We start from the raw sequence: 23356 nt of genomic DNA, 5'->3' as shown, positions 1-23356 counted from the left end.
TACCTTATCCTTGTTAATTCGTAGTTCTCAAGCCAGAAATACTCACAGAGAACTTCTCTATGTAGTAATGCTGACATAGTGTTTTGAGGAGGTGACTAAATTCTCGACACTAGCTTTTAAGAATACATTTGCTTAAGTGAATTATTGTGCCCTTACTGAGGCCACCTTGTAGGTACTCCTCACTCTCCTTTGGTAGGTGAGGACACAGACGCATAGAGGCTAAGTGACTCGCATAGCCTCACCACGGCAAGGTCAAACATGGCTTTTGCTCTTTGACATAAACCCAGTGCCATATTCTTAGACACTCAACTCTGTTGCTTGAAGGGAAAGGGGGTTGATATAGAAAGTATCAAATGTTTCTCAATGTAAAGGCCATATTGCTTTCTCTTGGTAAGCAATAATATCTTTTAAAGTAAACACTGAGATGGTTAATCCAGTCAGCCAGGTATTTGATAGGTCCCGTGCCTTCCTATAGGTCAGTTTTCTTAATTTCCTTACTCAGAAGACAGTTTACAGAGGCATGTATGTGCCTGCCTCATAATACAGACTCTATCCAGTTGGTATAAGTGCATCAGAAATATCTAACAAACATGCCAGGCCTGGTGGAGATTTTCCCAGCAAGTTATTAACTAGAGATAGCAATCTCTGCGGTAGCAGAGCAGATGGGAAGTGGCCCCAGAAACCATGGAACAAGGGTGCCATGTCAGTCAGCTATTCTGGCTACACACAGGGAAGCGCTTGCTGAAAGGAGACTAGGGGTTCACTGTCCTAGATTGAAGAGTTCTGGGGTCACAGGTTCAGAATTGCAGGCTTAAATTAACTATGGGAACCTTTGTAGTAAAATCAGGTGACTTAGAGGTCATGATCTGTCTTGATGTTGTTTTTCAGAGTTTAGCTCTGTGCCATAATTTCCATTGGGGAATCCCTATTTTCAGCTGGATTATTCCTTGCTGTGCTACTATAGATGACACAGTGAACCTCTCAGGCCTCTCTTTACAGTATGAGTGGCTTCACTCAGTAACAGCAGTTTCAGACATTTAAAAATAGTTTTCTTCTGAGCCCTGGTCTGTCCGACAGGCTTTCCTAGTTACTGTTTCCTGACTTGGAGGGGAACACAGTGGACTGAGAGTGCGTGCTTTCTCTCTGTGTGGTATTGTGTGAGGATTTAGAATTTCAGCAGGACATCCCCATCCCCAGAATACCTCCCACTTCTTACAGTTTCATATTGTGACAGCAAGATTTTAGGTAAGTAGAACATTCTTAAACGGAATAAACAAAAAAGAGCGTGTCTGATGTGGAATTAAAGGCTAACAAGATAGGCTGTTTTCTGGAACACTGATTTCGGAGCTTGGCAGTTGCTAATGTGTTTGCTAGTGACAGTGTGATGTCACTCAGTGAGATTTGCTCAGTGTGTGCCTCCTCAGAGTGTTTGCACTGTGGCGGGATTATGGAATCCCCAGCATCCTATGCATCTTACTTCACCTTTTGAGTTCTTCCCCACCTGCATACCTTCTTCCGTCATGATCCCAGAGCCCACTCTTGGTCCCAACTTCTCTGATTTCCACTAGCCTTGAAAGTTTCCTATTTAGACTTTATCATCTTTACAGTCCCACCATCAGTCCCTGTTCACACTGACTTGGTTTGCATGACCATGGATAGGTGTAAGCATGGGGTGCCATTATATGTTATAAATCTGTGAACCTGTCTTTGTAAACAAAATTCACTGGTGAAGGTAAGGAAATCTACCAGGTATCTCCTCATGTGAACCTGCCATCTGGTTTTCTTCACGTGAATGTTCAGTATTCTGGAGCACATTTGTGTGGCTATGCATTTGCATATGCACGTGTATGGTTGTTCTCTGGATGGACACATGTATGCATACTGTTTCTTATGCTACTAGCTCAAGCAGTGCCAACACAATGCACAGAATTCAGGTTTAACTGCACTATATCATGTAATACTATATTATTATAAAGAAAACCAGGTTATTTTAAAAATGGTGGTATTGTTTAGAGATTGCAGAAAATATTGTCAATAAAAGTAGAAATATTTCGAAGAATAGTCTTGGTCTTGTTGGTGTCCATGGAGAATCTCTCCAGCTGGTGCAAAGGTTTCTTTAAATGGTCTGTGTGGCTGGTGAGGCTGTGGGATGTATTGTTGACATTATTACGTTAAATACAATTCAGAAATTTATTCTGAGTCTTGGAGAAAGAGATGACAAAGCTGACTTATCTAAGCATTGCCCTTCTGCAGACTCCTTTTTGAGTGGTGTCACTTCATTTGCTGTCCAGTGAAGGGAGAGTGCTGTTAGGCTAGTTATTTGAGGGCTGTCTAAATGGTCTTGGATTCTTGACTGGAAAAAAAAAAGTGCCAACATCAGTAGCACTTGGGCATGCTTCAAAACGGCTGATAGGGAAAGAGTATGCTCACTGCTGCTTTAGATACCAGAGGTTGTGGAAAGCCTGATCCCATGCCCTTCTCTTTGTTTTATTTTTTAATTTTATTTTTTTACAGTCCAGCTGTTGTCCCCCAGCCCCCCTCCCACAGTTCCTCATCCTATTCCTCCTCCCCCACTGTCTCCAAGAGGATTTCCCTACCCCTGCCAGGCCTCCCCACTTCCTCAAGACTCAAAGGGAGTCCTTAGATGAAATGCCCAACAGTGGGGAGACAGAACTCTAATAGAGTCTTCTAGTAGAAAGACAAGTGGAGGGATGGGGTTGCCATCACACAGTCAAAAATTCTGACCCAGTATTGTTCCTGTCTGAAAGAACTGCAGGGACAAAAACTGATGCTGTGGTGTGCTTACAGACAGAAGCCTAGCATGGCTGTACTCTGGGAGGCTTAACAAGCATCTGACTGAGTCAGATGCAGATACTTACACCCAACCATTGGACTGAAGTCGTGACCCCTGTGGTTGAATTGGGGAAAAGCTGTCAGAAGCTGAGGAAGGCAACACCATAGAAAGGCCAGCAGTCTCAACTAACTCAGACCCCTGAGATCTCTCAGACACCAACCAGGCAGCACACACCGGATAGTCTGAGCCCCCTCCCTCCACCCCCCACAACAGGTCACATATATAGCAGAGGACTGCTGTGGCTGGCCTCCACGGGAGAAGAAGAGCCTACCCATGCCCCTTTGTGTCCTCCCTCACCCGGTGAAACATTTGTACAGGAGGAAGTGTGAGGGGAAGACCAGGTGAAGCTTCTTTCTTTCTGAGTGACTTTTCATATTTGTTGAGTTCTAATGTGCGCCTTATATTGACTTTTAATTGTTTGCAGTGGTTTGTGCACTTGTACAGTAGAAATGCCCTGTTATATAAAACAGTATCATGAGACCCAGCATCTAGCTCCATGCTGGCAAGTACATTTCTCTGCAATCTGTGGCATATGCTTCTGATGTCAGCTGACATGAACTTTGTTCAGCAAAATGGTTTGTAAATATTGGTTCTGGTTTGGCAACAAGAGCGAACAAATCAGTATTTCTCCCTTATCCCGAGTTTATCCAAACAAACACAACAGTTTCGTATTTAAAAGCCTGGGCACTAATTGTTTCAGTTTCAAGTGTAGCCCCATCTGTCATGTGTGTTAATCATCCACAGAGCTATTTGCTTTGAGTGGCCACTGGCCATTAGGGGAAAACATCCTCTCAGCTGTCACCTTGCCTGAAGTCCTGGGCAGGTGGGGATGGGATGGGGGGAGGATTAATTTCCCAAGCATGTGCAATTTCAGTGTTCCTGAAAGCAGAGTTCTTACCCAAGAGCTGTCCTTAGTGTGGAAGAAATGAGCTGACGTGGCAGGAAGCCAGCAGCCCATCCCTCCTGTGACAGGTGCTGGTGTACTCTCTCACTTTGCTCTCAGTTGTCTCCCCCTCACTGTTAGCACAGGCCGTCACCACGCTACCTGCAGAGCCTGGAGACTTTAGCTTTAAACTTTCTGTGAGTTCTGCCCTCTGTGGGAAGAGGGTAAACAGCCTTTGCCCTGGGCTGAGCTACACATTACAAATGCCCAGATATCCCTTAGGCCTGCTAGATTTTCTGAAATAAACATGCATGCTAACCAACCCACAGACCCTGCAGTATGAACCCAAGCACTGGCCCCAGCTTCAATAACTTCAAGACACTGTTTTCTATGGAAGACTTAATGGAATCAGTTGAATCTGGTTGCCTCTCCCTGCAATGTGTGTATTCTCGGATTAAGTTGAAAATTTTGGGTCATGGCCTGAGGTTGGATGTTGTAAGCACCAGGCATCCAGGGAGCATTAAAAACTCAGGGATGGTACAAGTCTTAGACTTTGCCTCGATTCCAGCTGGGCTGTGTCCTTGGGCAGTGTGTACAGACTGAGGTGAGCGGCCACATGGAGGGCCTGTTGAGTATGTAGGCCAGGCTTTTCTTTGTGGGAACTAGGGCTGGCATTTGACCTTTGCATCAGCTCCCACTGTCTGTCTGCTGCTGGTCTCCTCTCCGAGCTCGGGAAGCTTCCTGAGCGGCTGTGGTCACAGTGTTCTTTGGGAGTCACTAGAGCATTAACTTTTCTATGCAGTGTTTCCTACGTGATCTTTCTTCCTTCCTGAGTGACTTTCCCCACTGTACAGGAGAAAAATCTCCTCTCTCCATACCTGAAGCTGCATCAAGATTAATTAATTGCGTGTTTGAGGGAATGCATACTTTTACAATTTACTAATGTAATTCTCTTTTACAGTTTATTTTAAAGGTATGCATGTCAAACTAAACTTCCATAAGCATCCTAAGTCACCACTGTCCACAGAAATACGATGCAAGCCATAGCTGTGAGTAGTATGTGTAATTTTAAGCTATCTGGTGGTTAGGTTCTAAAACTAATAAAAAGCGTGGGTTATTTTTTATTGTTTGAGAATTTCGTACATGCATATAATGTGTTTGAATCAAGACCGTCACTCATCCATGCCCTCCTCTGTGGCTTCTGCTTTGTCAGCACCACATATTCTTGCCCAGTCTCATGTTTTGTTTTTTATGTTAAAAGCCAACATGTCCCCTTAGTGGTGTTAGTATATGCGTAGGCATAAGACTATCTACTGGCCTGTCAGAGGCCACATCCTTGAAGAAAGCCGACTCTCCCTCTTCCTTTTCCAGCAGTAATTAATGGCCATAGCTCCACAGCTAGATGTGGGGCTTTGTGACCACCTCCCTCATCCTATGCTGGGATTTTGTCAGCCTTGAGCTTGTGCACGTCTTGTGCATGCTGTGAGTTCATATGTACTGCTGTCCTGTTGGTGCAGAAGACAGTGGTGTTCTAGTCATCCACTGCCGTTGCTTCTTAGTCTTTTCTCCTCTGTGATGATCTCTGAACCTTGGAAGATTGTGTGTGTGTGTGTGTGTGTGTGTGTGTGTGTGCGCGCGCCCTTTCCTTCCACTTCTCACAATACCTGCCACTCTCTCCTCGATGCTCCTTACCCAGCATGTGCATTACCTATATTGTCCTCAGTGTCACTCAGGGCCCAGGCTAATAGCTCAGGCTGTAGTTCCTTTCTAGTATTAATATCTTCCCTGGGTTTTTTTCTGTTCATTTCAGGTTTTTGTTTCTGTGGTTTACACCATGCATTGCCCATATGTTTGATACTGGAAGATGAACGACCAACTCTCAGTGGTTAGGTTAGGGGCCTTTATTGTTAGGAGAGCTGGAGGAGAGAGAATAGGCTCAGATGAAGGGCCAGTTGAGGTGCCTGGCCATCATTTTTTAAAGTTGTTGAGTTGTTGGTTGGTTGGTTTTCTGTTAGTTTTTTTTTTTTCTTTCTTTCTTTTTTTTTTTTTTTTTTTTTTTTTTTTTTTTTTTTTTTTTTTTTAGCATTTGTAGGTTCACAGCAACACTACGAAGTAGATAGAGATTATAGCCACCCACAAGCAGAGATGTCAGCCTTCTCATGTGTAAACTTCCCCACCTGTATATCTTGCCCACATACTTAGCACCCCCACATATATCACCTCCCAGCCTGAATACCACCCTTTTAAGAAAGTTACCTACCAAGGTGGCACATTTGTTACAATTTGTGTACTTAAACTGACATGATATTACCACTTAAACCCTAAAGTTTGCATTAGGTTTATTTTTGTGTGTGTACATTCTGTATATCTGTCTAAATGTTTAACAGCATGTATCTATGTTTATACAGAGTAGATTTACTGTCTGCACAATGCTTGTATCCTGATGGACCATTATTTATTTTTATTTGTGTGTGTGTATGTATGTGGTGTTTGTGTGTGCACAGTGTATGTGCGTGCACATGTGTGCACATGGCTGGAGCTCAGATGTCAACATTGGCTGTCTTTCTCTAGCACTCATCAAGCAGCAGTTAGCTTTTAAGACAGGATCTCTCACTGAACCCAGGCTCACCAGTTGGCTAGTAAGTTCCAGGAATCCTCCTGTCTCTTCTCTCTCCCTTGAGTACCAGTTTCAGATATGCACCAACATGCCCAGGTCTTAATTTGGATTTTAGTGATCTGAACTTAGGTCCATAGGCTTGGGAGGCAGGGACTTTCCTGATTGACCCACCTCCCTGAGCTCCAATAAAACAGCTTTCTTGATTCATATTTGTGCTGGGAATCTCAGTGTTATTTCTTTCATCATTATCTTTGTGTGATTAGGAGTTTAACTGCTGATGGTTTTTCTGTGTGTCTCTTTTACAGGAAGTCAGAGTGAAACTCTTGTTATCTGATGCATGGCAGGAGGTATCTGTTGAATTAAATGTTGTTATTAACAATTTCTACGTGCTCCCATAAGCACAGAACTTTCAAATACCTAAAGTTGAATGTGGGAGTTTAACTTTGAAAGTACATCTCTGTTCTAACACTCATACACCTAAGGCTCAGGAACAGTGCAGAAGAGGAAGCAGAAAGAGCTTAAGAGCCAGAGGGTCAGGGAGTTTACTGTGAGATTGTCATCTAGCAACATTAGAAGCTATACCCATAAGGTCTCACCTTCATGACCACCAAAATGTGAGCTGAACAAGGATAGCACCAGTGACCATGCCAGATTGGCAAGGAAAAGTCCACAGGGTCTCAGCTGTACACAAAGAACTATAGGCAACTGAGAAAAGCTGAGAGTAGGAGAGGTAGTTCCCCCACCCCCACCCCCTGGAAGAGCATACATATTGATTGGTTATTCAATATTAAACAGTCAGTCCTAAAAACATATATACAGATAACATTGTATGTGCACAAATGGTTATTATTGCGTGTGCACGCACGCGCGCGTGCACGCGCGCGCACACACACACACTTGCAGTAACAGTGAGAAAATAGGCCATGAATTTGAAGGGGAATGGGGAGAGGAATATGGGGACATTTAGAGGGAAGAAATGGAAGGGAGGAAGAGATATAATTAATTAAATTATCCCCCCCCCCAAAAAAAAGAATGAAGAAACAGGCTCAAGCGGATGAATGACAACTGTAAGATTATACAGCACTTACTGACAGTTGGGACTAGGAAGCAGAGCAGCCTGGTTTCTGTATGTTTACTACATGGATGAGTGTGTCATAGAATATACTTAGGCTGAAATAAAACTGTAGATCATTATGTAATTTTCCCAGTTTTATCTATAAGATCTGAAAGGTTTTCATACCCGTGGATACTCATAAGGTTTGAAATGCTGTTAGAGATACATAGAATACTTATCAGCTCTAAGGCTTTTAGTTTCTTGTGTTAAATACAAGATGAGTTCTTGACATCACCATTTCTTGTTGCTAATGCTTTAGAAGGGCCTGTATACCTGCTTTGCATGTATAAAGATAGATACCATTGGGATCCTAGCTTTTCTGTCAGTCAAAGGGCCTGATGCACGGGACTGGGAGCAAAGGTATAGACCTCATTCTGTACACAAGTTACAATGGCAACAAGTAGGCTGCTGGCAAAGGGCGCTGCAGTCTTCCCATGTAGGGAATACTTTTAGGGTTACTCCATTGTGAGTTCTTACAGCAGTCCTAATGTAAAGCATTGAGGTGGTGAAGCATTCTAACTGGCTAATTGCTAGAGTCAGCATTGTGCTGATTCCCCCCTAGCATTCTGAAGGCAGGCGCTCCTCAGCTGCACAGTTGTAGTATCTTCAGCAGAAAGGTAAGGAACGGTCTGTGCGAGACTTGTGCAATGCAGCAGTCAGTGATTCTCATTACTAGTAGGACTCTCGTAACAGATTCAGTGTGTTGATGATCAGAGAAAAAATTTAAAAGCCTTATTTGATGTGGTTCAATAGAGTCTAATTTTACAAACTTGGATATTTATTGACTAACTAGACTGTATCGACTAAAGCCAACAAATCACTCTAAAATATGGTCATGTAGAATGAGAGATTGTCTTAATTTCATGTTTGTACCATGGTTTTTCTTACAGTGTGTGAACTTAAATCTCCCTCTATGAGTGATTTCCTGTGGGGGCTGGAGAACTCAGGCTGGCTAAGGCACATCAAAGCCATCATGGATGCAGGCATCTTCATTGCAAAGGTTTGTGAAGGCACAGAAAAAGAGTTAAGGGATTAGACATGAAGCGAATATAACCTCAGAGCATGGTCTGTCCTCTTCCTATTGGCTCTCCTATATTCACGCATGGGTAGCAGGCTTTGCTGACCTCATGTGGTGAAAGTGATTTTGTAAAAGAGTGCAGTGGGCAGATAACTGTGTTAACACAGTGGTCAAATGCTAAAATATTTCCAGAATATTCTTTCATCAGATTTTATCCTGCTTTTCAGTCATGACTTAAGCAAAAGCTAACAAATTCCATCCTACCATTGGAAGGATCTTGCTGGAACTTAAATGTAAACTTTTTTTTTTTAATATAAAATGTTTTTATGTAAAATGTTTAATAATTCTATTACGATGTTGGGTGTTTTCTATAAATAAATTTCTCCTAGATTTCTGCCATAAGAGAATCATGCCTTTGATGGTGATGCCACTTTTGAGCTATTCCCCCTTGTTAGTCCCGGCACTGTGCTGTGGACGTGGTAGTAAACAGCATGAAGTCAAGCGTCTTACAGAAGTGACATACACACATAAACAAAGTATAATTTCAGTTACTGATAAATGCTATATAATCACTGTATTTCCCAGTGCAAGACAGCAAAAGACGCATATCGGTGAGAACCGATAGAAATTCTTTCATTCAGTTCCTGATATAATCTTTACCTTTTCTTCTTCCTCTGAACGTATTACTTGGCCCTTTTCTTTTTATCTGTAACTTCATAATTTGATAAATTAGAATTTATGTACCTCTCCTTTGTAGAAAAGACTCGTAGCAACGCCAGGATTTCAGTAAGGCAGAACTTGTGTTGCAGGTGAGCTGGGGACAGGTCATGAACGTGTGTTGCATAGTGCATATTACTTGTATTTAGTATATTTGTTAGATTCATGGTGACTTGAATGTTGGCTTTTATATGTAATGAGAAAGAAAAGAAAGAAGGAAGAAAGGAAGAACAAGCTGTGGCTGCTAGTCTAAGAAAGCTGGGCCTAAGTACTAATTCCGAGTTACTTAGTCTGTAGCCAAACCTAATAGTCACAGTGACTCTGTCATTTCAGGCAGTTTCAGAGGAAGGGGCAAGTGTGCTTGTCCACTGTTCTGACGGCTGGGACAGAACGGCCCAAGTATGTTCGGTGGCAAGCCTGCTGCTAGACCCTTACTACCGGACTCTGAAAGGATTCATGGTGAGTCTGGTGAGAACCTTCCTGAGAGAGGCAGAGCCTTGATCAGGAGTGCATTTCATTTTTAGAGTCTTGTGACTTTTTTTTCCTAAGCGGCATTATTCTTCTTTTAGTACATCAGCAAGGTTGATTAAAGGGGAGAAACTGAAATAGGCTTGAAATACATTAATATTGAGGGTGTTAAAACTAGTTTACTTCAATGCTCCTAGGTTTGAATTTAGAAGCAATTTAAAATATACTTAAAAATTTGGAAAATAATGATTTGTATACATAATTTGCTCATAAGTATCTCAAGTTGGGTTAGTTTATGATTATATCAACAGAAAACACATTTGGAAAAAATTCAGTATTGTACATACAAGTAGTTCTTGGGAGGGAAAAAAAGAGACAGTATTCACTCCTAAGTTCCTATTTTTTAAGTGGTCCTTGACAAAACTGGATGATAGAATTGAATTTCAGTGTTTTCTATCTGCTGAATTGGGAACACATCCTGATAGCTGGAACTTTTTGGGTGTACCTCACAATGTGACTTTGACTTCATCTGCAGGAGTCTGGGATTTGATGTTATGGAAAAGCTGACAGAATCCCTTCAAATGAGTGTAGGGGTTTTCTGGTGACTAGGTGACCTGGTACCTGCCTCTTGACTATAATTTGATAGAAAGTACTTTGGTAGATCCTGAATCTGCTAGGGACAGAGGCTGACAGGACCTCCACAAATAAAACCCAAAAAACAAACAAACAAACAAAAAAACAAAACCCATATCTGTATCACTCGACCAGTTCTGTGAGTTATGTCAGCTGTTACCCTGGGGACAAGGCAGAAGAGGCAGCCACTTCTTCAGAACATACTACTTTAGACAACTGAGATATGAATGTTCCTGCCTCAGTGTATTCCTGACCAGACTAGATGCCTTTGTTTAGTGGAGAGCGTCAAGTTTCCTACGTACATAGTTTTTCTTTCCTACACAAGACTCTTCCCACATTAGGCCATTACATTTATAAAAGACAGTTGAGTTGTCAAGGGCAGACATCAGCTCTAAGGAGTGATATTAATGAAATTATTCCATATTATTTCATTAACCATTTGTTAAAAAGAAAACAGCATTCTGTGTTGGTTAACAGATGAGGTTAAGAATAGAGAGAATAGGACATGAAGTACTCCCTGAGACCTGATCTTTGGAGAACATTTCATCTGTATTCCCCTCCTCTAGAATGATGGGTAATAATGGCTGTCAGTCCAACAAGATGACAGCAAGCATAGTGCCTTTAAATTTTCATAAAGAAGGTCTTAATTCTGGATACATTCTGGATAATGTGGTTCTTTTAAGATTTATTTACTATTGTTTTATGTAAGAGGTTTTGCTTGCAAGTATGAATGTGTGCAACATGTGCATGTGGACCTGGAGTGATGGATAGTTGTGGGGAGCCATATGGGTGCTAGGTCCTGGAACTGTCCTCTGAAGAGCATCAAGTGCTCTTACACTAATGAAGCCTCTCTTGTTGAGTAGCATATTCGCAATCACGTGGGACTTTCCTCTAGTCCCAGTAACGCAGTCCTTTATTAGTTTGCTTCTCTTATATTTCCCTTAGAAGTTGCCATGATACTTTATTCTTTTTTTATGTGTGTGTAGGTATTAATTGAAAAGGACTGGATTTCCTTCGGACATAAATTTAATCATAGGTAAGGAACATTTTCATTGAAAATAGATTTATTTTTAATATACTATATCCTGGTTACAAAAACCCTTTCTACTCTTCCCAGTTCCTCCCCACACTCTCTCATAGGTATCTAACCCTGTTCTACCTCTCATTAGAAAACAAACAGGTATCTAAGGGATGATAATAAAATAGAAGAAAATAAAACAAAAAATAAAACACATTTAAATAGGACAAACAAATCAAAGGAAACGAGCCTAAGAAAATGTGTAAGAAATAGATACAGACATAGAGACTTGTTTGCACACTCAAGATTCTATAAAACCACAAAACCAGAAGCTATAATGTATACAAACCTGAACGGTAAAAACAATAAAAGATAAAAAAAGAAAAAGGCCCTGACATGACATTGAGACAGTGACCTCCAAAGATGCAGCCATTTGTTTTCTGTTGGTCATCTACTGCTGGATATTCAGTGTGCCCTCATGTGCCCTTAAGGGTAGTTTGTTTCCCTAATCAGATTCCCTTGGATGAAACTTAATTTCCATTTGCAGGTGGTCATCAGCTGGAGATAGCTTATGGATTAGGGATAGGAACATGTACCCACTTCTCCTAGCTCTGGGGTCCCACCTGGTGCAGGCTGCCTCAGTCTCAGTACATTCTTATGTGCCCCATATTGGTTTAGAGGGTCTTGTTTTCCTGCTGTCCTTCCTCCAAACCCTCTAGTTCTTAAACTCTTTCTGCCTCTTCTTCTGCAGGACACATAACATTTAGTGCTGAGTGTTCTAAGGTCTGCCACTCTACATATTGTCTGGCTGTGGGTCTGCATTTTTTGCTCTGTTGCTGTGGGTCTTTTCTGATGATGGCTAAGCAAGTACTGATCTATAAGTACAATAGAATGCCATTGTGTGTTACTTTATTGGGGTTCTTTTAGTAGGACAGTAGTATTTGGTTTTACCCTAGGTTCCTGAGCTATCTAGTCTCAGGATCGTGGTTACCCAAGCAGTGTTCAGTATGGGTTCCATCTCATGGAGTGGGCCCCGTAAGTCACATCAGATATTGGTTTGTTACTCATACAAGTTTTGTGCCACCATTGCACCTGCAGTATCTTGCAAGCATTGTAAGTCAAATGGCTTATAGCTGGCTTGATGTTTGTTTCTCCTTTGGTAGCATACAGTAGCATACAGAGTACCTCCCTGTACTCAAGTCACTGGGGTGTAGGCACCAGTCTATCTTGTAAGATTTTGTTGTGATGTGTTGATTTGCTGTTCTGGCATTATTTATTCCTTGTGCTTTTAAGGTATGGTTTTCTTCTTTAGGTAAAAGTTTTCCTTCTAGTGCTTTCTGTAGGACAGGATTTGTAGATACTGCTTAAGTTTTTTTTTTTTTTTAGATGTCTTTTTTTCCCCCACCTATTTTGATTGAAAGTTTTGCTGGGTATAGTTGTCTGGGCTGACATTTGAGGTCTCTTAGGGTTATAGAACATCTGTCCAGACCACCTGGCTTTTACAATTCCCATTGAGAAGTCAGGTGTTATTCTAATAGGTATGCCTGATGTTACTGGGTCTCTTTCCCTGGCAGCTCTTAATATTCTTTTGTTGTTGTTGTTCTGTGTGTTTAGTGTTGCATTATATGCCATGGGAAACTAATTACTTTTTAGTCCATGGTATCTTGTATTCTGTATGCTTTTTGTACATTGATAGGAACCTCCTGCAAAATAGGAGCATATTCTTTCATGCTTTAGTCGAAAATATTTTCTGTGATGTTTTGTGCCAGGATTGTTTTAGATTTAACATTTTCTTGGACCAAAGTATCCATTTCTTCTATCTTGTCTTCAATGCCTGAATTTTTTTTTTTCTATCTCAGTTTCTCTTGGTAAAGCTAGCCTTTGCTTGAGCTCTAGACAGTTTCCCTGTGTAGGTTTGGCTGTCCTGGAACTTAACTCTGCAGACCAAACTGGTCTCAAACTCAGAGATCCACCTGCCTTTGCTTCCTAACTGCTGAGATTAAAGATGTGTCCCACCACCACCTAGCCCCTAATTTTTTCATTTCCAAATTTCCCTCAGTGTGGGTTTTCTTTATTGATTCTATTTCTACTTCCTAGCTCCAACTGTTTTGTTCATTTCTTCCCACTGTTGGTGATTTCAGATCTAAGGGATTTATTTGCTTCTTTAAAGACTTCTATCCTATTCATAAAGGATATTTTAAGGTCTTTTCCTTGGCTTCAGCTATGTTGAAATACTCAGGGCCTTCTGTGATACAGTTGCTGGGCTCTAGGGGAGACATACCATCCTGACTGGTACTGTTTTTATACTGGTGTCTAGGCTTTTGAGTTTGGAATGATTGTAATTGTATGTGGAATTGTCTTTGTTTGGTGGATGTTTTTATTCCTTGGTTTCTGTTGTCTTCTAGTTCTTAGGAAAGTGTGTTGGCTGTGGGTTGCTTGGTAGAGAGTGCTTGTGCAAGTCTATGGGTGGCAGAAAGGATTGAACTGGGAAGGATAAAAGGCTGAAAGGGGCTTCAGAAAAGAGCTAAGGGGATCCCTGGCATACCTAGAAGCAGGGTCCACAGTGAATAGGTATGATCAAGAGATTAGATCTTGGAAGTGATAAAGGAGAGGGAGGTCCTAATGGAGGACAGGAAGAGGAGTGTGAGTTATTTACCAAAGACCCTGCCAAGTATGGCCACTGGGGGGCTCAAGTAGAGAGTGCTTCCAGATATGGGGCTGACACAGAGGAATGGGAATTGTCATGAGACACAAAGGGAGGGAGGGCTGGAATGTCTACAGGAAAGAGGAAATCTGGTTCCACAGCAAGGTAAGTGGGATGGGAGGAGGGGCACCTTCAAGCAGGCTGGTACAGGGCTGGGGATGAGACCCAGGATTATTTCTAATAATCACAAACTAGTGCCATTCACTGGTAGTCTCAATAGAGAACTGTGAGTAGGAACACTGTAGTATGGGATCTGTGGTCAGCTCTGCTGAAGTAGTGGTCTTTACAGGCAGTAACACAAATGTTAAGAACCTAGAAGTTTTTTGTCCAGGAAAAGTTTTCTGTCACATATATTCTCTTCTCTATCCAGACTTCTATTACAATCTTTATCTCCCAATTGGAATTTTAAAGTTTATTTTCTTATTTCATCCTAAGGTTTTACGTTTTACTTAGGGATTAAAGTTGCTTTTATGATGTTTGCATTTATAGCTTTCCAATTAAAACAAAAAGCTCCTATGTTATACAGTTTGGAATACTTTGTTTTATAGATATGGCAATTTAGATGGTGACCCTAAAGAAATCTCTCCAGTGATCGACCAGTTCATTGAGTGTGTCTGGCAGTTAATGGAACAGTTCCCTTGTGCCTTCGAGTTCAATGAGAGGTTTCTGATTCACATTCAACATCATGTTTACTCCTGCCAGTTTGGAAACTTCCTATGTAATAGCCAGAAGGAGAGACAAGAACTCAAGTAAGTTATGGTGTCCAATTTTTAATGATTTTGTCAACTTGGAGTTTCATATACATTTTCATAATTCTGAGAACTACTTATTGACTTACAAAATTATTTTACATTCTTTTCCTATTCCTGACATCATTTCATAAGTGGTTTAAATGTTATTTACCAGATCACAAAAATATGTAGTCACTTTTTCCTGTGATTTCTGTCTGAATCAAATAGGGGACTTGACACTAATAATTAAAGGAAACTTCAGGAATTAAAGAAATTTTGTCTTTAAAAAAATTAGACATTTGATAGAGATAATAAAAACTTCAAGTTAAATGGAAAAGCATATTTGAAACTGAGGGCATTAGGTTTTTAATTTGATTTTTTAAATTGAGTATATTCAGTGTATATAGCAGTTGGTGAGTTTGATTATAAAGACATTTTCATTCAAGTAGATCCTATATAGTGTCTTTTACTCCCTCCAAACCCCCGGTTTACTTGAGATGGAGTGTCACAGTATAGCCTATGTGATAGAAAACAGGAACTCATGTCTTGGAACTCATGATTTTTGTACCCAAGTACCACCACACTTGACAACTCCAGCCGGGTTAGATTAAAACTGTGTTGCATTAGTCAAGACTAATAGTATCTGAAATGAGGAATCTCTCATAATATAAATTAAGATGATTTAAGAAGTGTAAATTGAAGTTTTTGAGGTACTTATGGCATGAAAATGATTTTAACTGTACTGTGTTGTGTATGACATCCAGTTTAATTGTGGGAAAAATGAGTTCAAATCAAATAAATTTCAGTAGGTTTGTGCCATCTGGAGTGGAACAGAAAAGACTTTTTCTGGTGCCTGCTAATTTGTTCTCTCCATGAAATATTAAGTATGATTTCTACACAGTCCATGCTTGTTCAGAGTGGTTCCTGTATACACATGGAGACCTAAGATCAATCCCCAGAACTCACATTTAACAACAAACACTGGGTGTGTAGCAGCACGCTTATTTATTTAGCATGATTTATTATATTCTAGGTATATTTTTTCCCTGAATGTGCACTGCACACATTCTGATACATGCAGAGGTCAAGAGTGGGTACTGGATCCCCTGTTACTGAAGTTACGGGAGGTATGCCACCATGTGGGTACTAGGAACCGAACTTGGGTCCTCTGAAAGAACTACTTAGTCAGCCATCTCTCTGGTTTGTTGGTGTCCTTATAATCCCTGTGCTGGGGAAATAGACACAGATCCTTTTAGATCTCTCGGTTCAGTGAGAGAGCCTTACTTAAAAAACAAGTGGTATTTGGGAGATGGATCAGTGGTCAATGTTTGCCACAAACAAAATGGAGTTTTGGATCCCAGAACTAATATAATACAGTTACCCCAGAGCAGCTGGCTAGTGAACTGTGAGGTGGGGGTTTGAGAGGGGCCCACCTGAGTGAGTAAAGTAGACCAGGTAAGGATGACTCTTGACATTAACTACAAGCCTTCACTTGTACATGCATGCATGTACGCGTGCACCCATATACATCTGCCCATACACATGCATGCCCACACATAACCTCACAGTTCCTGAAGGAGGACTCCTGAGGTTGAATGCTAGCCTCTGATGAAACCATAGCATACATGAGGAAGAGTGTGCACACAGTAGTAGACACATAGTCTGTGGTCTGTTGTACTAGGATAGCTAATCCTAATGGCATCTGCTTGGCTTTCAATACTGGCTTTTCTACTAACTACCTGTGGGATTTGGAGAGACTACTTTCCATTCATTTATCTCTTCATCCAGAAATATAGGACATATAGTTATTGTGGATTAAATAAAACTTGAAACATGTATCACACTGCTTGGAAAGTTAAGTATCCAGTAATTATTTGAGGGATAAAAACTGGAGGGAAAAAAAGATATAACCGATGTTTAAGTACTCAAAATAACCACACATTTTGTCAAGGCTAGTACAGATAGTAGCAGTATGGAGACTATTGTAAGAATGTTTCTGTGCCATGCCAAGAAGCTACTGGCCAATGGTAATGTCACTGCTATACTAATTCTTCTCCAGCTTTAATGTAAAATGCTTATCTAGAAGAACCAAGATTTGTCATTTCTCACCTTTCTTTGAAATAACAGGATTCAAGAAAGAACCTACTCTTTGTGGTCAAACCTGTGGAAGAATCGGGCTGACTACCTCAATCCCTTGTTTAGAGCTGACCACAGTCAGACCCAAGGGAGCCTTCACCTGCCTACAGCTCCATGCAACTTTACATATAAGTAAGTCAGTCTTTAGGAACTTGCCAGATGTGGTTTACAACTGTTAATGACTTAACATTCAGAGGCCAAAGTATACGAAATAAGCGCTTCAAGGCTTTGCTGGACATAAAACCCACCATAAAACCCAGCTTGGCTATCTGATGGAGGCATTTCTGGCAATGCTGTTTTTTTTTCTCTGTCTCTTTGCATTGCTTTACATGTGAGATTCTCTTTAGAAATTGATGCTTTGTAATAAGACCTTTCACAATACAAGTTCCCATCATGGTAAATTGGAAGTGCAAGAAAGGAAGTGAAGGAGGAGAGAAAATCAAGTAGAATTTGAAGCACAAGTTTGGTGGAAATATCTGCCTGTGGAAACCATTGATTTTAAGATGGTACTGGGTGGGGAGAGCACGGTGACCTTCACAGCTTCTAGTGAAGATATATTTTCTACTGCATGCTCTCCATTGGATTCACTTCAGTCTTGTATCCAACAGTTTGACCCTACTGTGTGTTCCATTCCTTAAGATGGTTTCAGTCCTAGTCACCTCAGTGACTATTTCTCTGCTAGCATAGCAGAATATTAATTCTATATAAAAAATACCTGCATGGCTTATGCAAAATAGCACTCTTTAAGACTAATCAAGACATGCTGCAGTTATTTGTATCACAGCTAATTCATTAATAGCCCATAACTAATGGTTAAAACTACTGCAGTTCAGGCACTGTTCTATGTGCTGGAGATAAGTAAGATACCTTGCCCTCAAGGCATTTTAATAGGCCTAAAGATACCCCCAGCATGACAGTTTGTTCCATTTGCATTCCATAAAGCTTTACTGTCTAGGATTTATTGAAAATGCAAATGTCAGTTTCTATGTTTGTAATAAAGTCAAAGCTGTTGTAAGTTTAAAGGCCAGGTATTCTTTGCAGCATGAATTCTAACTATATAATCACAAATCCTCACGTTCCAGTGATAAAATTTGCTGCTTCAGTCTATTATAGAAAACATATTATGCATGTTCTTACTATTAAGATAAATTTACTCTTCCTAAGAGAAGTTAACTACCCTAGAAAGAACTATTAACCTGAAGTGATTACTTTTAGTAGTTGCTGTTCCAAGCCTGTAACTTGCTGTTGATTATTAATACTGTTGGGCTGTGATACTGTAGACAAGACTTGGGATTGTGGGTTTTCAGACTGGGATATGTGCTATTCCTTCCAGGTTTTGGAACGGGATGTATAACCGCTTTGAAAAGGGGCTGCAGCCTCGACAGTCTGTCACAGATTATCTCATGGCTGTGAAGGAGGAGTCCCAGCAGCTGGAGGAAGAACTGCAGTCCCTAGAAGAAGTAAGAGTCTTGCTACTGTTTATATCTTCCCATTCCCATTTCTTGAGCATTACCTTGAGGAAGACCCTTAAGATCTCAAACATAAATGTAGCATGAGCCATTTTTAAGTCAGTGGGTCAACACCCAGAAAACGAAACCCAAACAGAAAACTGTTCAGTCATCTGTGTTAGTTTCTGGCTCACTTCAGCTCATAGAAATAATTCATTGGTCAGTACATTTTATTTTTCCCATCACCGTTTTTCTTTAAAAAAAAAAAAACAAACCCAAAACTCATGAAAATGTGAAAAGGCAAAATTGGATACATTCAACTGAATTAAAACCTGCTGCTCCATTTTTTAAATTACATATTAATACTGCATTGATATGTAAATAGCCTAGGTTGGCGATGTAATTTTCGTCACTGGGCAGAGATGTTGTGTTATGCATAAATGCATTTGCTGTATTCATCTTCAGTGAGTATTATTCATTCTGCCCCATTCATTATAAACTCTTATTTTAACATTCACTTGCCCAAGGACTGGCTATAAATTCTTAGTGTTTGGAACCTATACTTTCAAGTTAGAATCAGTGTTTTACATACAATGAGGTGGGGCTGGAGATGGCTTTGTGCTTAAGAGTACTACCCTAAGAGAAGATCTGGATTTGGTTCTCAGTACCCAATAGTGGCTCACAACTGTAATAGGTAACTACAGTTCCAGGGGATCTGATGTCTCTTTTACTCCAGACATTGGATGCATGTGGGGTACATACTTATATTCAGGTACCCAATGCTGTACATCACTGGAGAAATAGCTCTAATTGTATGCAGCAAGATAACTACTTTATAATGAGTCCTAGTGCCTGAGTGCAGTGCCTTGCAATCCACAATTCACGTGACCCACATGATTGGAGGCAGTAGTAGAGCTGAGACCTTGGACTGAAGAATGAACTTGGAGAACTGAAAGGAGCAGTAGATTATAGTGTTGGAGGCCAATTTATTTTTCACAAACACATCTGGTTTTCTATTAGGATGCTGCTTCTTATAGCATTCTTTTGACTGAAAGTTTATAAAGTTTAGAAACAAGATATATAAAATATCAAAAGTACCTTAATATTAAATGTTGCTTTATTTCTTTAAAATAGCTAAAGTTTTTTAGCCTAGTGTTTAAGATTATCCCATAGTGCATCATAATCCCTTTCCATTCTCGTCTCCAGTGCTCCCCATGTAACTCACAGCATTTTCCAACTCCTGCCTTTGTGGCTTTCGAGCCACTGCAAGGTCCAGGTGCTGCTCTTTTAGTCTTGTTACAGTGCTTTCTGTACTCTTTTCCTCAAAACCATCTTACCTTTCTGACATGACTACAAGAACTCTGCCCATGTGTTACAATCTTCAGGTGTGCTATGGTTGCATCTGGATTAATTGTGTTCTTCCTATGGTCCAGCACAGCCCTTCGCACTAAAACTTAAAAACCCTTAGGAATGCTTCTGAATGTATAATGCTTAATTTTCACACACTGCCCTACTTACATTAAAGGATACTGATGTAAAATGTATTTGGAACAGCCCACAATGGTCTGGTGGAGGAACAGTATAGCCATGTGTAAGAATGTAATTGAGCCCTAGAAGCAGTGAATTACTGATACATGAACACAGGAAGACCAAAAAAGGGCACGTATCATGAGACTTGACACAAAATGCAACTCTAGGGAGGAGGAATTAAATTGCATGCTTTGAAAGGATACATGTTCTAGCAAATCCTATTTTGATGATATAAATACTTCATTTTTACCTTACAAAAACATTTAGGGGATGGAGAAGTAGCTCAGCAGCTAAGAGCACAGACAACTCTCCCATCAGACCCAGGTTCAATCCTTATCACTCAAATGGCAGCTTACAGTGATCTGTAACTATAATTCCAAGGTATCCAACAGCCTCTTTTGCCCTCCACAAGTGCCAGGCGCATGTACACACACACACGGTGTACAGACTTATGTACAAGCAAATATTTGTATACGTAAAACATGTTTCAAAAACAAAAAAAAAAAAGTTTAGAGTTAATACGATGCAAATAATTAATGTCAATTGTATAGTCATAAAAAAAAAAAAAGTATGGAGGGCACTTCCAGGCAGTGTGACCATATGTATTGTTCACACTGTAGACAATCTATCAAGGTGCTTACGACCATCCTTGTATTAGAGGTCAAGAAAGCAAGACTCTCAGTTAATTCTGTTGAAGTTTGTGACTTCTGGTTTTCAACTGACATAAGACTCTTGTCCTTAATGTTATCCTCAACTGGGAGGGAGTCAGTAAGATAATGCAAATATATATGTAAGAATAAATTGTGACTTTTCTTAAACTTCTTATTTATTTTTTAGAGGCTGGAAAAAATTCAGAAAGTTCACTTAAATGGCACCAAAGTGAAGAGTAAACAAAGTGAACCCAGCAAACACTCGGGGTTTTCTACCTCAGACAACAGCACAGCCAACACTCCTCAGGATTACAGTGGGAACATGAAGTCCTTCCCATCCAGGAGCCCTTCCCAGGGTGATGAAGATTCTGCTCTGATTCTAACCCAAGACAATTTCAAAAGCTCAGACCCCGATCTTTCAGTGAACAGTGATCAAGAGTCTGGGGTGGAGGATCTGAGCTGCCGATCTCCCAGTGCTGGTGAGCATGCGCCCAGTGAAGACAGCGGCAAGGACCGAGACTCTGACGAAGCTGTGTTTCTCACTGCCTGAAGTTTCCCTTTGGAGTTCCAAAGTAAAAGACACAGAAACACTTTCAAATTAAGGGGAAAGTGCAATTCGTAGTAAAAATGTTGAGAAATGGCAAGTTCTATCCAGAACCATAAAATTACAGCTGTGAAAATGGAAAAAAAAATGTTCTTTATCAATAGCCAGTTCTTTTATCAAATCATTCTTCCCAGAGGGCACAGGGACAGAAGCCAGCCGGGCCATCAAGACCTTCCCATCAGCTCCCATCAGCCACCCTCACACCATCCTTAGGATCAGTTGCTCTGTATCACCAACCTGGAGATGTTGCAATACTCTCCAGACCATGTCTTCTGATCCCCAGTACGTGCTCACTTAGTGTAATCTCCATATCCTAGGTAGACAGTTCAAATTTGAGGGAGAGAAGGAAGTAATCTCTTAGGGGAATCTGACCACCTGACACAAGTGGATAGTTATACAGATTCTGAGCATGTTGCAAAATGGTGAATGAGTACAAATTTCAAATTTTGTAACCAGCCACAGTCTATGATGCTAATCCTCATAGATGCCAGGTCTTCTGAGGGTTAGGATGTGTGGGAGTGACCTCTGGGAGGAGGAACCGCACAAGTCATAGTAAGCTTATCAAATCATAATGAAGACTGATCACCATTCCTGAGGCTCATGTTAGACTATGAAAATTACATTCACTACAAAGAAAGCATCGTCACTTAAGGCTGTCTAGACAGTCGCCCCTGGCATGTCTCTGCTTATAAAGCCCTCCTCTCTTTTCTCTCATACCTGTTCATGTTTGGACTTTTTTTTTCACTTCCAGAAGCAGTTTGCATTCACAAACATTTAACAATTCCTTCTGCTTTTATCAATATTTAAAAAAGAAATAAGTACTGAGAGTACCCTTCTCTGTCAATAAATGTAATCATTTTGTTTTTCCCCTCTGGAGTATCTTCTGCTTCTCAAAAATGTATGTCTTTCTTTAACATGAATGTAGTACTTAATAAAGCCGAAGCCTCACTCAGTTTCTCCATCTCAAATTTGAATCCAGACATTAGCTCTTTGCAACCTTTTACTACTATTTCAGAGATTACACCTACCAAAACTGTGAGCCAGCACTAACCTGACTCTGAATTACAACATTGTAAACTCAGCAGGTAATAATACTCAGTTGCAAGGGAAAAGGTAAAGAACTAGGGAATTTGCTTATCACGTAGTTACCATCTGCTAATTGTGATAAGACACCACAACCAAGGCAACTAGAATAAAGAATTTATTTGGGGCTTACAGTTTCAGAGGTTAGAATCCATGACCATCATGGTGGAAGGCATGGCAGCAGCCAAACAGGCATTGGAGCAGCAGCTGACAGGTCACATCTCGAGACATAACCAAGAGGCAGTGAGAGCTAACTGGAAAAGGAAGGCCTGGGCTTTTTGAACATTTAAAGGCAGCTCCCAGTAACATACCCCTCCAACAAGGCCACACCTCTTAATCCTTCCTAAACAGTTCTACCAGCCAGGAACAAAGCATTCAAATAGATGAGCCTTTGGGAGCCATTCTTCAAACCCCCAACACATCTGCTGAACACAGGGAATAAAGGTTACAGCACTTTTCATTTTATAAATTATATAGAAAATTAATGCTTTCTGTAATATTAGCAATATCTCATGACCATGGAATACTGAAGGTACTTCTGAAGTTTTTGTTAAAATGCATTTAAAATAGGAGTTGAATTGAGCTTTTGATCTGAAAACTCTTAATGAAAAAATGTTGCTGTGTTTGAACATACTGTTCTTATTTGATTTTGCTATGTAAGTACATTCTAATAAAGAGATACATTTAATCTTAGTTTTTTAACAGTAATTTAAAGTGTGAAAATTTTTATCAGAATGTATTCAGTTTTTTTTTTTTGAAATAGAAATACAGTAATAAGAAAGGACAAGAGACTGAAAACCTAGTGTGAGTCATACACATCACATAATGTCATACAATATAGTAGTGTTCACATTTGAAGACAGAATGACTTTAATATACTAAAGACCTGTAATATAAAAATACTGTTAATACAAAAATAAAGCAAGTGTAATTCCTTTAGACGTTAAGTTGAGCATTTTTTTCAGAAAGTTTCCCAATTAAACATAAGGATAAACATAAGAATACTCATTTCCTATAGTATATCTACTAGCAAATCAACACATGGGATATAGTGGGAATGGCTTTTACAGCTTTATAACATGAATCCCCTTTCTCTCTCTCTCTCTCTCTCTCACACACACACACCTGACTATGTAGCCCTGGCTGAC

At 40.3% G+C, this 23356-nt stretch overlaps 1 protein-coding gene across 1 annotated transcript in view; it reads left to right on the top strand.

The window, feature by feature from the left end:
* The window catches only part of Mtmr7 (myotubularin related protein 7), an 88851-nt gene extending 65696 nt beyond the window's left edge, over positions 1 to 23155 (top strand). Inside the window, exons 8-14 of the mRNA XM_034520410.2 lie at positions 8359 to 8468; positions 9537 to 9662; positions 11291 to 11340; positions 14575 to 14775; positions 16885 to 17025; positions 18227 to 18353; positions 20709 to 23155. Of these exons, the coding sequence (XP_034376301.1) occupies positions 8359 to 8468; positions 9537 to 9662; positions 11291 to 11340; positions 14575 to 14775; positions 16885 to 17025; positions 18227 to 18353; positions 20709 to 21071 (1118 nt within the window). The 3' untranslated portion in view covers positions 21072 to 23155. The remainder of the gene's footprint in view (positions 1 to 8358; positions 8469 to 9536; positions 9663 to 11290; positions 11341 to 14574; positions 14776 to 16884; positions 17026 to 18226; positions 18354 to 20708) is intronic.
* Positions 23156 to 23356: the final 201 nt, after the last annotated feature.

Source organism: Arvicanthis niloticus, chromosome 16, assembly GCF_011762505.2.
Source record: "Arvicanthis niloticus isolate mArvNil1 chromosome 16, mArvNil1.pat.X, whole genome shotgun sequence".
Lineage (NCBI taxonomy): Eukaryota > Metazoa > Chordata > Mammalia > Rodentia > Muridae > Arvicanthis > Arvicanthis niloticus.
The sequence above is the reverse complement of the archived record's forward strand: the minus strand, read 5'-3'. Positions and strand labels throughout refer to the sequence as shown.